This window comes from Passer domesticus, chromosome 1 (assembly GCF_036417665.1).
Source record: "Passer domesticus isolate bPasDom1 chromosome 1, bPasDom1.hap1, whole genome shotgun sequence".
In the NCBI taxonomy this organism is placed as follows: Eukaryota; Metazoa; Chordata; class Aves; order Passeriformes; family Passeridae; genus Passer; species Passer domesticus.
In genome coordinates this window covers 28,863,222-28,879,091 of record NC_087474.1, presented here as the reverse complement: position 1 = coordinate 28,879,091, position 15,870 = coordinate 28,863,222, and the positions used below count along the sequence as shown (strand labels likewise).

Genomic DNA, 15,870 nt, shown 5'->3' with positions numbered 1-15,870 from the left:
ATTTCAAGATAGTCACACGTATTTTTACATGTTTGCCATCTCCATCTGTGCCACTCAAAGTGAAACTGTTTTCAGTTAGGTGATGCTGACTTCATCCTGCTTCTCAGACGTGAATTGTTGAAAGAGGAGGCCACAGCAAGCCATAAAGTTTTTGTTTACTTTGGGTTTTATATATTATTATTGTTCAAGTTTTCTGAATTACTAAGTATATAAATAAATATATAATAATGAATATAAAAAATATCTGTCTGGACTGCAGTGAAAGAGCTTAGTTTTAGGAGAATGGCTGATCACCACCAAAGGGGTTAGTGCAGGCACCTCAGGCTGCAGCTCTATGAGCTGCTCAGGTGAACAGTTCTGCATTGAGATGGCCAAAGCTGAAGCCTTGCTGTGGCTACAGCAGCATGGTCTGCTCAGTCAGGGAGGAATTATTATCTGCTATAGTCCCTTTTTAGCAAGTGGCTGCTGGAGATAAACATTACTGCAGCATGACATGTCCACATCAGAAGAGAGGGTTGTCTGGCTTCTTCAGGAGAAGTCTGCATGGACACTTGCCAGACACCTCCATCCCATATTCTCTGATCCAGCAGAGACACTCAAGAACATGCCTAACTTTAAGCATATGAGTGGCCCCATGGACATCAATGGGGCTGCTAATGTGCCTAAAGTGAAATATGTGTCAAGTGCTGTGCTGGAATGGGACCAAGGACTCAGAAGCTTGCAGGATCAAGGTTTGGCCAAAGAACAGAGAGTACAAAGGGAGACAAAAGCTGAGAGATATTGAGTTGCTCTCATGCCCTCTTGCGTCAGTCCTTCAAGGAAGCAAACCTTGGAATAAACCCCCGAATGTAGTAAAAGGAATACCTGTGCAGAAAGCCAAAACACTGCACTGCCCTGTGGATTGCAGCACACAATGTCTTTGCTTTTTAGATGGCATTGCATTTTAAAGCAGATATTGTGATGTCACTGCAGGAAAACATTGCAAAAACGTTGCAGCAATAGGATTTCTTTCAACAGAGGCCTGGTTGACTCACTCTCACAGCTGCAGCAAAGTAGTCCAATGTGTTTCTGGAGAGCATTCTTGCTTGTGAAGTCTTTATTGGGACACTCTGACTGCAGGGAAATGCAGCCGCTTTTCATTTCTTGTGGCAGTCAGAAAGTTTCATTGAATATTTCTGAGCTCTCAATCTCTTCCAAAACACATGCTGAATTTCCTGGCTCTCTTCCTTAAAATCTGGTCTGGGTTTCTACCTCTGTCACCTCTCAAATTACTTGGTGAACAAAAAATATTTTAAAAATTACTTTTTCAAAATTGATTTAATTGTTTTTTCAAACTTTGTGAATTTTTATGTGCATTCATTTTTATGTTTAAATTATCTGCATTCTGAACATATCACTAGAATACAGCAAAGCTGAAACAGAAAGATTTGTCCTTTTGCTATTAGTAATGCAACACTGCCAACTAGAGGCACTGGTAATGATCAAATTTTTGTCATGAGGACCACATGGATAAACTTCAATGGATTGCATACCTATAAATATTAAAAGATCATATTTGCAATAGAGGAATCCCACCCAAGTCCTTAAACTACAGTTGTTCTTATATATAATTTCCTTCAGTACGTCATTTATTGTGTCCAAGCACCACATCACATCATCCAGAAACAAATAAAATCAAGTCAGATAGCAAATTACTTTGGGTTCCTCAAAGAGTTATGGAGACACTTTAACAGCTTTTGGAAATATACCTCCAGGAGACATTGCAAGTATTTTTAAAAAATTAAAATTGTAACTTTCACAGCAAACTAAATTCTAGCTATTTCCTCAACTCATAATTTCAATAAGGCTTCATAATTTATTTCTAAAGAAATCATAGTCTATTCAGGTGGCCTAAAACACAATTTTTGTATAGGTTTTCAGCTCTGTAGGGTGGCATACACTTTGAGGACGGTGTTTGTTGACAGCTAAAGGAGCAATATTGAAAACAGAGAAAACACCCTTGACCAGAAAGCTCAGCTACTGCCTGTCCCATGTGGTTCCCTGACATGTCTGTGGTTGCTAATTCACTGTGTGAGAGGGGCCGGAGCAGAGCTGTGGGTGTTTGTGCTGCAGCACAGAGCGGGGTGCCCGGGCTGCTCCCTGCCCTGCCCACCATGGTCAGGCACAGCAGCCCACGGCTGGGCAGTGCATGCAGCAAGAGGCAGCTGGAACGGAGAAGGACAGCGACCTTCTGCAGGTCCCCATGCCAGACCAGGTCCAGCAAAGCCTTGGGGAAAGGACCAGAGGCATGGAGTGTGCTGTACTCCTCTTCTGGGCTGGCAGTGAGTGCCCTGGGCTGCACCAGCAGCTTAGGAGGAGGCAGTGGCTTCCCAGACTTCACCTGGCATAGCTAGAACCATACTGTAAGAAAAAGATCTGCTGGTAGAAGAGAAAGAAGAGAAAGTCCTGCCTGCCAGGGCTCTCACAGCATTAAATAAACAGTCCAGAACAGCTCATACTTTTGAACTGAAGGAAGGAGCCAACAACATCTAGAGCTGGTTTCCTTTTATTTACCAAAACACATGTATTCCGTAAATCTCAGCAAAATCCATGAAAAATAATAAATTACTTTTTTCCACTTACAGTCTTCAAAGCTTTGTATCTATAAAAAGTTCTGGCAAATCCGAGAACCCCAGAGGGCAGGAAAATAATCTTGTTGAGAAGTGGGAGCCAATAGACAATAGTGACTCACAGAGGCACAGAGCTGCAGAGCAGCTGAGAGCGAGGTGTCAATGAAGCCTGGAACCAAGTTTTCCAGGGGCTGTACCACAGGGCAATTTAAGGATGGAGGGGCCAGCTTCCAAAAAATGTAGAGAAAACCTTGGAGGGGTCGGAGGTGACAGTACTGGAAGAAGTTGAAGGCTTAGAAGTGAAAACATGGACATTGGCCTGGGAACCAAAGAACACTGCAGCCAGTACAAACCACTGAAAAAAGAAATTCAATAAATGCTTTCCAGTTATATTATTATGCTTATGTTCCATAACAATGTCTTTACAGGAATACAAAGCTAAAAAGGTGCAATGGTGAAGCAAAAGCAAACTGGCATGCAGATAACACTGGAGTAGTTTGTTCCCTTGTACTCATAGAGCTCTGCTTTTAGGGAAGGGGGTGGGGCAAAAGTACATCTGCTGTGAATCAGCTTCTAGTACCAGAAGAGCTATTTCCACAATTATGACTATTTTGAAAGACAGACACACAGAAACAAACCACCATGTCATATCTAGATTTCTTTAAATTAGTTTATTGAAATTATCCAGAAATTGATTTTTGGCTGTCAGTCAAGACATAAGCCCAGTGGACATTCGCAGGGTTTTTCCACTTACTCCTTTTACTGTTTGGCAGGGGAAGCTAATGCTCAGCACTCTAAGCCCCAAGAGTAGTTCTCTGTTCTGGTACCATGTGCTACTTGAATGCACACTGAGATCCAGACTCAATCCACACCAAATGCCAGCGTTAGGAGCCAGAAGTACCTCTCATCCATGAAATTATGTGTTCTGCAAATTTTTCCCACATTGTTTACTGTAAATTTGTTTGGGCATTTGTGGTGGTGCATCTCCGCCCTCCAGGCCATACTATGACCTCTCTTTGTGATCTCCTAATTAATTTTGTATTGATTTGCAGAGGCACATTGATCAAATGTAAAATTCTTTGGCAGAATTGCCCACAGAGGTTGCAGGAATGGTACTGAATTGCAGCTGTCACAGGAGCTGTGATTTCATCCCTTGCTCACACAGGAGCTAAGGCAGAGTTGGGCAGAATAAGAACTTCATCAACAACCTCATTTGTGCAGCATTCTGTAAAGTAAAATTTAAAAGTCAGTCTCACTTTTCATAAATAGGCTACACATATGAATACTTACCTAGATCTGCTGCTGCATGACTCAGACAAAAGCAGCAGCTCGAGATTCCAAATGCCAGTTATCCTGCAACATCTTTCTCTCTCTAAAAGTCTGTCTTTGACACATGCTTTATTGCTGCCTTATTGTGTCCTCCTTTTAGATAGTTATTACATTTCCTAATTTTGGCCTAGACATAACTGTGTATGCACAGTTAACCCATGGCTGTATCTCCAAAATTAATCTTTAGAGTGGAGGAGAAAAATGGAAAGACTTTCCACCACCATTACCCTGGAGACTAAGCTGGCTGAGCTCAAGGAGTGGGAGCACACTGGTTCAATGAGGACTCTGCAGAAGCTTGTGCTCTACATTGCAGAGACTGAATTGAATATTTGGCTGGTAACTGCTGCTGCACAGGTCACTGGTTTGACTGCCAGGCAGCACAGATTGTGCCTGGGATGGAGCTCTGGCTTCACACTCCGTTCATGTGTGGATGCTGAACAGAAGAAATCAAGGACGGGCAGCTGATCAGATCCACTTAGCAAGCAGGGACTGAATAGGAAGATTGAAGGTATCCAGCTTGGTTTTATAAATTATAATAATCATTTTCTTTCAGTATTAAGCCTTAACAGCATCTTTTTGACCAGGGCTGCCAATCTCTCTAGCAAAATCGACAAAGGCTGAAATTCTGACCTACAAATATAGAGACAAATTGCTGAACATGATCCTGCTAAAGGGAACTCTCAGGTAGCTCAGCACTAATTTCAGTCTATTTGATTGAATGTCTACCCCTTTATGCCTTACAATAATAAACCTGTGCCATGAAAAACACACTACCTCAGAATTTAAGAACACAATATCTCAAAAATTATTTCTATAATTTTGGAAAAATTCAGTATTTTTAACAATGGTAACCATACAGTCCATATAAACAAATACACAGAAGAAGAAGCAAAAGAGGATTGCCTCTGATTCCCCTGCAAAAGCTGTTCAAGAAGGAGGTGAAAGGTGATCCAATTAATTCCTTCTTTATGCAAAGGTGATGAATAAAGGACTTTGCTTGTATTCATCAAGTTCAGTAAAATTATATGGAGCATCATGTCCAAAAAATTGTATGTATTTTAAAAGTACATGTATTTTAAAACTACAACTCCCAGGACGAATACTCAGATAGTTTAAACCATAGTTTTTAAATAAATAATTTCATTTCCCTCTCAAAAAAAAAAGAGAGTTTGTTTTATTTGTTAATTACACTTCTCTACACAAAGTAACCCTTGTGTCTTCCTATTAGATTCATTCCTATCTTCAAGCACCAGTGAACTCTGCCATTCTCTGGAAACAAAAGCACCTCCAGTTCCAGCTTTCATTGGTGGTTTCTTTTTTCACTGGACATAAGCCAGACTCAAACTGTTTGAGGGGGTGTTAGCAGACACACACAAGTCACTATTTATTTCCAGTTCTCATGCAAGACACCTGATACAAGCTAAGATGAAGAGAAATGCAAGGATTCAGTGTGTAAGCATGGGAACTTGCAAGAGAGAAAGTTGGAGGCAAGGCAGAAAAGCAAGGGGGAGGGTGGAAACACATCATTTGGGTTTTCAGCTCAAAGGTTCCTCTCATTTTTTCCCAGGTGAATGTGCTGCTGCTGCTGCTGCTGCTACACAGAGACCTGGGCAGCTCAGGTGTTCTCTGCTTAAATCACTGGTTTTCTAACTAGCAAATTCCAGGAAAAGAACCTTCAATCAGGAGAACTGGTTGCTGCTGGTGAGCAAGTATTTCTCATTCTTAACTCTCCTTTAGTAAAGAAATGAGGTTTTGTTCACAAATGCCTTACAAGTCTAGTTATACAAAAAGTGATAGATGCATAGAGATTAGCTAGCAAATGTTTGTTCTGGCAGGCAATTGAAGGCAATCTATGTGGTGTTGGCCGTCCTTTTTTTATCTGAATAAATTAAATAATATTGGAATATGCAGCATCAAAAATATGGAATATTAAATTTAAGCTGCCTCCAGTTGCAGTTCCAAAGTCCTCTTAATTTTCAATAGGATAATCAATTATTAAGCTTCAGATGATTTCACCTGTGATTTAAAGAGATTAACACTTTGATTTTTTTATTAATACATTGTGAAAGACTACTTCTTACTAAGAAATTACAATTTATTTTTAATAGCTTTTGCATATTTTAATGTAAAACTTCTTCTCCAGCCACCTGAATAGAATGAATTTGTCTAATTGAGATTGCCAGTTATTAGAAATTGAGTTTTAATTTGTTCACAAGATATTTAACTGCTAACAGTGATTCTGTAATGTGAAGAGATTCATCAAAACAGTACTTTGCATGCCTCTCAGTTCTAAAATGCATGAAGTATTTTCTTTTGCCAGTGCTCAGCGTTGCAGTTCCATACTAACATCAATTTTAAATGCAAGTTAGAGATTTTCTTTATCAGTACAGGAACAAATATCTTGGGTTTTTGGTGTTTTTTTGTTTTTTGGGTTTTTTTTGCAAGGCAGGGGTGGACAGTCATTGTTATTATTATTCATTTGGTTTGGGGTTTTTTTATTCAAGTCAAAGTAATTTCTCAATGGGGCATCCTGGTAGATCCTAAAGCTCAACCTCTGAAAAGTGGGATCTCCAGTAAATTACTGAGACAGGTATCCTGACCTACATGCATTACATTTTTTAACTCAGTTGAAACCATTTGATATCCACCTGAGTATCAGATCTTTAATGCCTAGAAGTGATTGTACTGGAAGAAAGTAAACTTATCAATTAAAAACAATTTGGCTTTGTAATGCTTTTCTCAACTCTTGCTTCTGTTCTCTGACTTTTATCAAGGTAAGAAGTTACTGAATTTCTAATGTTGATCTGGGTCAGGAAGAGAATACTGACCCAGCCGGAAACACAGATGAATTGTTTTATCCAGAAGGAGTTGAAATTCAGTGTAAAAGATGCAATGAAGAACGGGAAATTTTTTAAGTGGATACTTTAAAAACTACAGCAATTTCAACATTTTCGAAGGATTGGACAATTTAAAGAGTATTATACTTGGGGCAAATTCTTGCCAATCTTCCTACTTAATTAAGAAGGATATTAGGAGACATCTTTTGACCAAATGGGTCCAATGTAAAAAGAAATAACGTTAGTTTTCACTGAAATGAAAAAACCTGGAGCAGGATCTTGAAATTGTTGTGATCCAGTATTACAACATTGTATTAGTTCATGAGAATTACATGAGAACAGTAGCCTGCAGCCTCATTTTGACTGCTGAAAGTAGCATTGCACAGTAAAATTAAGCACCTCCAGTCTGCATTTTCCTCCCAAAGACAAGCATTTCTAGGAAAAAAACCAGAAATGTCTCTGAAATACAGATTGTTAGGATGCCATTAACATATTGATCTACACTGTACCAGGTGACAAGTCCATGTGACTAAAACTGTTTCTTTGTTTTCCAGTTTCCTTGCATTGGAAGGGAAATAATGCTCCATTCTACACTGGCCTTGTCCCTCCTGCTAATTGCAGTCACTTCCAACCTTGCAATGGCAATTAAAAAGGAAAAACGAGCACCTCAGACACTGTCAAGAGGTATTTTGTGTTCACTGAATGTAGTTATCTCCTTACCTCACCACACAGATCAGCAATTATGTTTATTTTGAGTGTACATTTACAGAATGTGTGTCTATATATATACACAAACATATATATTTATAAAACTTACCTAGAATGCACATATATATTGACTGAGGTGTGTTTTCTTTAGTGTTATGTGATGCTCTAATTAATATATGTTCTTATTTCACATCATTTGACTCCATCAGGTTATTAAGCATGTGACTGAGGGCCTCATATAACCTGCATATTTCATATAATTCACAGTGACCTAACAGAAGCAAATAACCTGAACTGAGTCTCTCAAATCCAGATGTACATGTAGGATTATCAGTGAAAAAATATTCTTTCACAGACCATTTGAAATATATGTTCTTATTGTAACCTACCATAACATCAATTGCTATGGAACAAATTTTCTACAGACTCATTTTTGTACACAGAACAGTTTGAACCACTGATGGGGTTTCCTGCATGACTTTTTTTTCTGCTTTTCATCAGATATCCACTGCAAAGCATGACTGTGTGTAATTCACTTCCCTAGGGTGCCTAATTTTCAACCTGAATGTTAAATAAAGACCCTGTTTTAACTTATTTATATCTAATCAATCCTTAGAAATACAAGCAGAAAAATAGCTTAGCAAGGTCTTTTTCTCTTCCCCATCTTTCTCCTCCTTTTGGTACTATTCAACAACAAGAAACAAATCTTCATCTCTCTTCCTAATCTCTTCTGCAGGCCATATAATGCCTGCAGATCCCACAGGATCTGAGTTTTCCCTATCCTGGAAATGTTGCACATCTCTCAGATGTTCCATCTGAGCTTAATTGCTCAGAGATCATTTGACAAAATCATGCACCACCTGGACTAAACTAAGAGAAATTTCAAAACGCTTTTTGCAAGCAGTGTCCCTGGGGAAAGGTTATTATCAATCTGGAATGTGTTGCCTAGTTTCCCTAGATCAGGATTTATTTTTTCTCAGTAAGCCAAAAAGGACAAAAACGATTTTAAAAAATTTCACATTATGTCAGATTTGGAAAAAAAATTAAAAATTCTGATTTCAGGCCTATTGGGATGCCTTGAGCACTTTACCTATAATTTTCACAGACAAGGGGAAATGCTAAAATATGCTGCAAAATGCCCCCAAATTGCTGACTCCTGTGTGCAGTTACCTGCACCAGGAGCTGAAGCAGCCAGGGTTGGGAAGGCACTGGTCAGCATGCCAGAGTCCCACCACCAGCCAGACAGACCTGTGTACTGGAAGAAGACTTGATCTAGAACCATCACAAGCAATTGTCCTGTGAGAAATCCAGCAGCAAATCTGGGCTGGTCAAAGTACTGTCCAGACAGCACAGAAGAAACAGAACTTTAACCTGGTCCAGAAATTGTTCTACAATTCCCATGAGAGTTGTCATGAATAGAGCCACACTGCCTAGGATACAGGGATCTACTATGCAAGGGCTGGCATCCTTTGGACCTGAAGGCATAAAACCAACTGGACAATTTGATTTTTTTGAGATCTGCATATTCCCAGCTATGAATGAGCCATGGAGCTGATGTTAGGATTTTGTTTCAGTGGAGATTTTTATTTAACAGACATTCCTTGACTGAATTCTTTAATTAAATGAAGAGCTTGCAACTTCAGGGATTGAAGTGGCTTTGGAGTTAAGTGTATATTCCAAGACTGTTCTAATGACATTCATATTAAAGCTGATCTTATTTGAGCTGTCATATTTTCTTTTTATCTTATTATATGCCAGCTTCTCTTTAAGTCCCAGGGTCTACATGAAATACTGAGCAGAAAATATGAAGATAGAAAGGACTTGGGTGCTGATTTAGGGACCTCTGAGCATTTAGAAAGATTACTGAAAGTCTGTCAAAGGACTTGAACTGGATACGCAACCAGCTGAGATTTTTGGGAGGCTGGGTTGTTTGGTTGAGCTTTTTTAAACTTTTAGTGTATCTATCAGGAGATGTAAAATTAGCATATCCACAATGTTAGAGAACCTCCAACTAAAAACCCCAAATCTTATTTGCATACAAAAGTTAATACACATAAACAAAAAAGAAAAAAAGATTTAAAAAAGAATTTGTTATGAGTTACTTGCCTGGCCAGTAGCTAGTCCTTTTGTTTTATTTCTAGGGTGGGGAGATGAAATTACATGGGTACAAACTTATGAAGAAGGGCTTTACCAAGCGAAGAAAAGGTAAGAGATTAAAAAGTAGCATGAAGACAAAGTTGTTAATCTGTCTTGCTGGAATACACAATAATGAGACAGAGCAAAGAAACACCACGAGAGCTGATCTGCAGACCACCCAGTTAAATAAACAGACTGCCTATAAACAAAAGGACTTCTAGGACTCTTATGACTCTGAAGAAACATCATGGACCAATAATGTAATGCTGTTATTTCTTTGCCACAAAAGAGTTGTTATTTACATTATCGCTCAGAAATAGATACCATACATTTTTAAACTACATCTATTGTGTTTTAATTTCATGTGTTTCTGATTACTTCCTTGAAATCTGTGACATTTTCTTTTGTATGGTGATCTACTGCCTTTGATGTTTCCCCCAACACTTTATTAGCTGAAATATGTTCATTATATATTTTCTCACTATCTTGATAGAAAAGCAAGTTCCAAGCTGTCTTCTCGGAGACTCAGCTGCAAATATATTTGAGAATTCATAACAATACTTATTTAAATATATTTTACAGCTCATTGTAGATCACAATAGTGTAGCATGAGCTATTGCTAAATTGAAGACAAATTATATGTAAAACAAAAGATAATTAATTTCATGTACCCTGTGTGAAAATGGTTAGAAATTAATAACTCCTGACATTGAAAGCAGACCCAGCATTAATAACTGACCTGCTGAACAGTAAATATAATTTAAAAAATATGGGAGGAAATGCACAGAATTTGTTTATGCTTTGACATCCAAAATATAAAATTTTAACACTTTATCAAGCTATTTACAGAAGATAAGTAATATGCTGTATAGCTATTCAAGAAAGCTTAAAACACAAGAAACTTTTCATGGAAAGTATTTGATGATAAACCCAATCTTCTAAAATCTATTTTATTCTAATTCATATATATTATTTTTATTTTCTTAACCCTGGAGAAATTCTCACCTAAGCAACATTAAATACCTATTCAATCTGATTATTTACTACCTGGCAATTAAATTATGGTGAATTATGAAATTATTTCCTCTAGAATCTCTTACTATAAACAGCCTATTTAGTCACAGAAACTCTGTTTCTCTATCTCTTTCTTTTATTGAGTGCTTATGCTCTTTTCCGTTGCTCAGAAATTTCTGTAATATTTTACAGAATGTCGGCATGGTTTTACTGTGGGTTAACATATGATTAAATGCAATTTGTCTTTTTCAGTCTGCTAGTAAAATTGTTCATCTAAATACATGTCAAATGACCTAACTACATCTTTTATTATTGTTAATAAAGTAACAAGCCACTGATGGTAATTCATCATTTGGAAGACTGTCAATACTGCCAAGGTAATTTTGATTTTTTTATGTGTTAAAATTTTGTGAATACTTTTGTAAGAAACTGAACCTATATTTGCATTGCACTTACTGAAAATTATTCAGAAAAACAGGTAAATGAAAAGTGAAAAATTTATTACCATTATTTACAAAAACTCCACTATGAAACTATGCAATAAAGAACATCAAAAATTCTCACTGCTGCTGTGCTGCTATCCCAAATGCAGCACTCAGTTTAAATTAAGAGGCACAGATTGGCTACTCACTCATTGAACAGATTGAATATTGTTTAGCTCTCCTGAAATGGTAACTAAAGAAGGAGGCAAGGACAGGGCTGCTGAAATTGATCTAACAAGAATTTTCTGAGAAAAATGCACTTTTGTCATGCCAAGACATGGTATCCATTGAGACAACAGGCTTCATAAATAACAGAAGAGAGCTTCCATTTTCATAGCCAGAGGTTGCACTGCCACAGGCCAAAAAGCCCCCAAAGGCAGCGATAGAGGCCCTAAGTGTCTCCTCAGGAATGTGAATCAGCACAGAACAATGTGGCCCAGTCTCTGGCCAGTGTGGTGCCCAAGCACAGATGGAAAGGCAGCATTTGAGATGGATTTCAAAGTGTTCCTGTCTTTTCTAGCACTGAAGAAAGCTTTCGCAGAAAATGAAGAAATACAGGAAATGGCCCAAAATAACTTCATTATGCTGAATCTCATGGTATGAAGGGTTTGGGGCGATTTGACTGGTATTGTTTCATGGTCTGTGTTTTCTCTTTCTTTGCCCTGTTTTTTCATATCATTTTAGATAATATATCTGACATTTTAGTTATTTAAGTAGAGGAAATTTTACAAGCGTATTCACACATGAGTAGTACCTATTTGGTTTTGTCTTCTGGTACAAGGTTACTCACATGTAGTACTATTTCAGCAAAATTTATTGAAACATTTTAACAACTAGCCTTAATTTTCATACCAGCATGAAACCACAGATAAAAACCTGTCACCTGATGGACAATATGTTCCTCGAATCATGTTTGTAGGTATGTAAAATATTTATGAATCATCGAAGTTGTTATATCTGAATTATGCCACTGTTGTCCTGTGGGGACATCAAAGTGATTCATTTTGCCAAAAGAAAATCTCTCTGCTTCTGTTGTATACTTTTATTCTTGTAAAGCTCCTCACATTACAGATATGTCCTGGAGGGTACTAATTTGGGCTTGAGAGCAGAACATTTAAAAGTCTGTTAATATCTGGGCTTTTGCTCTCTGTGCTTCTTGCTAGTGCTGTTACAAGACAAAGTTTACTGAAAAAGTCCAATATCTGACTGAATGTAGACGGCTATAAAGTGGACATTACCACAGAATAAAGCAATAGTCATTGGCATCTAAGGATTTGTCCCCTTTTAAAGCTGACTTCTGGAATGGACCAAATTAATTATGCCTTGGCGTGCCTGTTCCTTCTCACTCACTGTACAGGGAGCCTGGAGTGACTAGCTCTGTGATGGCATTCAGAGTTCAGCCCACACTCAGACAAAGAGCAGTGTAGTTTCAGCAATCAGTAAATTAATAATAAACTTGGAAGGGTAACTGAGAGAAGAGAGGTTCACAACAACTTGTTCCCACTTTGGGAACATTAAGAATCAGATGTTCTGAAGGCCCTAGGTAAGTCATGCTATCTACTGCCATAGATAGGCATGACCGCTACTATGTGTGCATCTGGTCAGATTAACCTCTTCTGATGTAAACTCAGAACCTGTAAAACAGGATATTTTTCTTTAAATATGAATGTGTAACCTAGCATTTAAACATAGCTGTGTACTATAAAAATGAGTGTTAGCTTTTGTTCAGGATTTCTCCAAGTAAAGAGCAGTTGCTTGGAACAGAGCGTAACGGCCTCATAATTGCTGCACTGATGAAATCAGAAACAGGGCTGCCAAAGTAATGCCAGGCCATCACCCTCAGCTGTTGTGGGAATGGAGGGCAGTATTTAACCCAAACACTTTTTCAGACCCATCTCTCACGGTAAGAGCTGACATCACAGGCAGATACTCCAACCGGCTTTACACCTACGAACCGCAGGACATGATGTTCCGTAAGTGCCCTTGGCCATGTTAATTTGTATTTCACATTGTAGGCAGCCAGATACCCCCCATCCTGATCACTTGGGCTTGAGAATCCATTAGGATCTCAAAGTAAAGAATAAATTCCTTGTGAGAGCATTTGCAATAAATTATAATGGTCTAACCTGTTCTAGCGAAACAACCACACGCATTGTCCCATTGAATTTATTGGGACTACTCAAGTAAGAAAAATTGAAATATCATGGGTGAGAACCTTCAGAATCAAGATCTGAGCAGTTTTATGGAGAATGGTGAAAGTCACTATGTTCAAAAGTATCTGACTGTACAATGCAAATAGCCCGTGGTGGGAGGGAATCAGTAAAGAAATGCAGGTGGTTGTATCCGTACCCCTAACAGCCATATATCAGAAAGGAATGTGATTTTTCAGGTTGAGCCAGTTCTTACTCTATGCCATCTATTTGACACCAATGCAGTATCTCACCACAAATACACACATCACATCTGATTACCAGATTGCTGTTGAGAAATGAGGGAGTTGCAAGGATTCTTGTCAAATCCTTTAAGTTAAACATTTTGATTCATGAAATTTTTTTTTTCTTTCTGTTTTAGTATCAATCTCTAAAATAAAATGTGTGACCATTAAATCAGTTTCATTGTGACTAATTTACTAAACAAAGCTAGGTGCGTTTTTTTTTTTAATTGTACAAATGTACTTCTAATACATTTTCACACTTCTTATTTATTTTTTTATTTCAGTAATAGAGAACATGAAGAAAGCACTACGCCTCATTCAGACAGAACTGTAACCAGTGACAGTGAAATGACCATAACCTCTACGAGGTGAAGTTGCACCTCTGTCTCTACTTGCAAGCTGAACTTTTACCAAGCAGAGTTGGTATATCAGATTTCATACGAAATGTATATGTACAACTCAGAGAACAAAAAGACTAAAGCACCCATTTGGAAAACATGAGGAGAAATACATTAAACACTTTGAAATTAATTATCTAAATAACTGAAAATTATGGTTATAAGTGCATCAAATTTAAGCTGTATTTTAGCAATCCAGTTGTGAGTCAGTTAGGTGAGCTATGACTTCTGAAGAGGAGTTATAAACAATCTTTTTGATGTCTGTTTGCAATTTATTACATGAGTTAATATCTACATCTTGCCTCCCCATTTTAACTTTTATTGCAAGAAATTTATTAATTGTTAGTGTACTCCTGCTTTATACAGTCATTTTTCATTAAAGGAAACTTTACTGTCAAATCAGACTGGAAAGCTCATGCTATAAATTTTGGAATAGCTTACATAGGGGGGGGGAAAAACCAAACCAAACCCTCAAAAACAAACAAACAAACAAAAACACAACAAACATCAAACAAAAACCCCTACAACAACAGTATTCTGGGCTTAGCTTTCCTCTGTATAATCCTTTAACTTTTGTTGTGATAGCTGAAAATGGAAGAGAGGGAGGATGCAGTCTCAGTGAGGTGATAATAATCAAAAGGCAGTTACATGTTTTGCTGCAATAAAGATACAGTGAAGCAAGAGAGATGGAAGGAGATAGACCCAGAACACCAAACTGAGGCTAAGTGATGTTTGTAGATTCTGGCATGAGAAAAATGAGGTTTATCCTAGCTCTTGGGATTTAAATGTAATTTCAGTCATGGGAAGCTCATCCCAGGTCATTCCCTCTTTTTCTGCAGAATTCCACCATAAAGTTGGCGGCTTATTGAGGGAATCTGTACATACAAAATATTGGCAAAATTTTCACAGGATTGCTGTATGCAAGGGTGGACAGCTGTTTTGAGTAAAAAGCTAAAGTCACTTGAAATTGTTTACTATCCCAGCAATGTGGGTTTTTGTTAGAGCAAAATCATTAGCAATTCACCTACAGCAGGAGCATGTATGTTATGTTACACGTAAAGCACCTGTGTCATTTGTTTGTGCCACCTGTGTTTGCTTGATGCTGCCTCTGTACATATAGTAGATGAGAGAAGGATCTCTGCAGGAAAGCTTTGCTAATTCACAATACCTAGTATTAATATGTCATGAGTGAGTTATATTGCACATATCCACATCTTCACAATTATGTAAAATTTGAATACAAGCATATATTCCAATGTAGTGGAGATAAATGACCTGTACACTAAGAGAAAAAAAAAAATTAGTAATTAGGAATGTATTGTCTTTACAATCGGTAAGATCTTTTTAACCTATGGGAAAAATGCTAGAAGTAAAATTAAACTGCAAATCTCATTCCTTTGATTTGTGTTGAGCTCCACTCATCTATATCTTTATCTGTTCCAGACTTGGCAAGCTTTCCCTGTCTGTGGTCATACCCTCTTTTGAGCATGCCAGAGATATTCTGGAGAAAGAAATGCAAACTAGCTGCCAGAGATGATGCAGGGTAGCCACAGCAGCCATTCATCTTCCTTTTCTCCAGGCTAAGCAACCCCAGTACCTTCAGCCACTCCTCCCAGAGCTTTGTGTTCCAGACCCTTCACCAGCTCCACTGCCCTTCTCTGGACACGCCCCTGCCTTATTGGCTTTCCCAAACTCTTACCCATAAACATTCACCAACCCTTACCCTGACATCACCATCACCAAGGTCTAGGCCATCCAAACTCCCTAACATATGGGGCCACCCCACTGCCTCCCCTTCCTTGCCTGTCCCTTTTGAAGAGTTCATAGCCATCCAGTGCAGCTCTCCAGCTGTGCCTATCAGCACACCATGTTTCCATGATGGCAACCTACACCAGTTTTCCTGATTCCCAGTGGCTCTCAGCT

General features: G+C 38.2%; 1 protein-coding gene and 1 long non-coding RNA gene across 2 annotated transcripts in view; one reads left to right on the top strand and one right to left on the bottom strand.

Moving 5' to 3' along the window:
- Positions 1-15,870, bottom strand: part of LOC135295797 (uncharacterized) — a 120,815-nt gene that overhangs the window by 83,321 nt on the left and 21,624 nt on the right. The gene's annotated exons all lie outside the window — the stretch shown is intronic.
- AGR3 (anterior gradient 3, protein disulphide isomerase family member) lies at positions 5,326-15,290 on the top strand. Its single transcript, XM_064411523.1, has 9 exons — positions 5,326-5,390; positions 5,506-5,639; positions 7,330-7,459; positions 9,625-9,688; positions 10,958-11,010; positions 11,636-11,712; positions 11,971-12,034; positions 13,005-13,088; positions 13,834-15,290. Exons 3-9 carry the CDS (start codon positions 7,354-7,356, stop codon positions 13,881-13,883), a joined length of 498 nt encoding a protein of 165 aa, XP_064267593.1. The 5' UTR covers positions 5,326-5,390; positions 5,506-5,639; positions 7,330-7,353; the 3' UTR covers positions 13,884-15,290.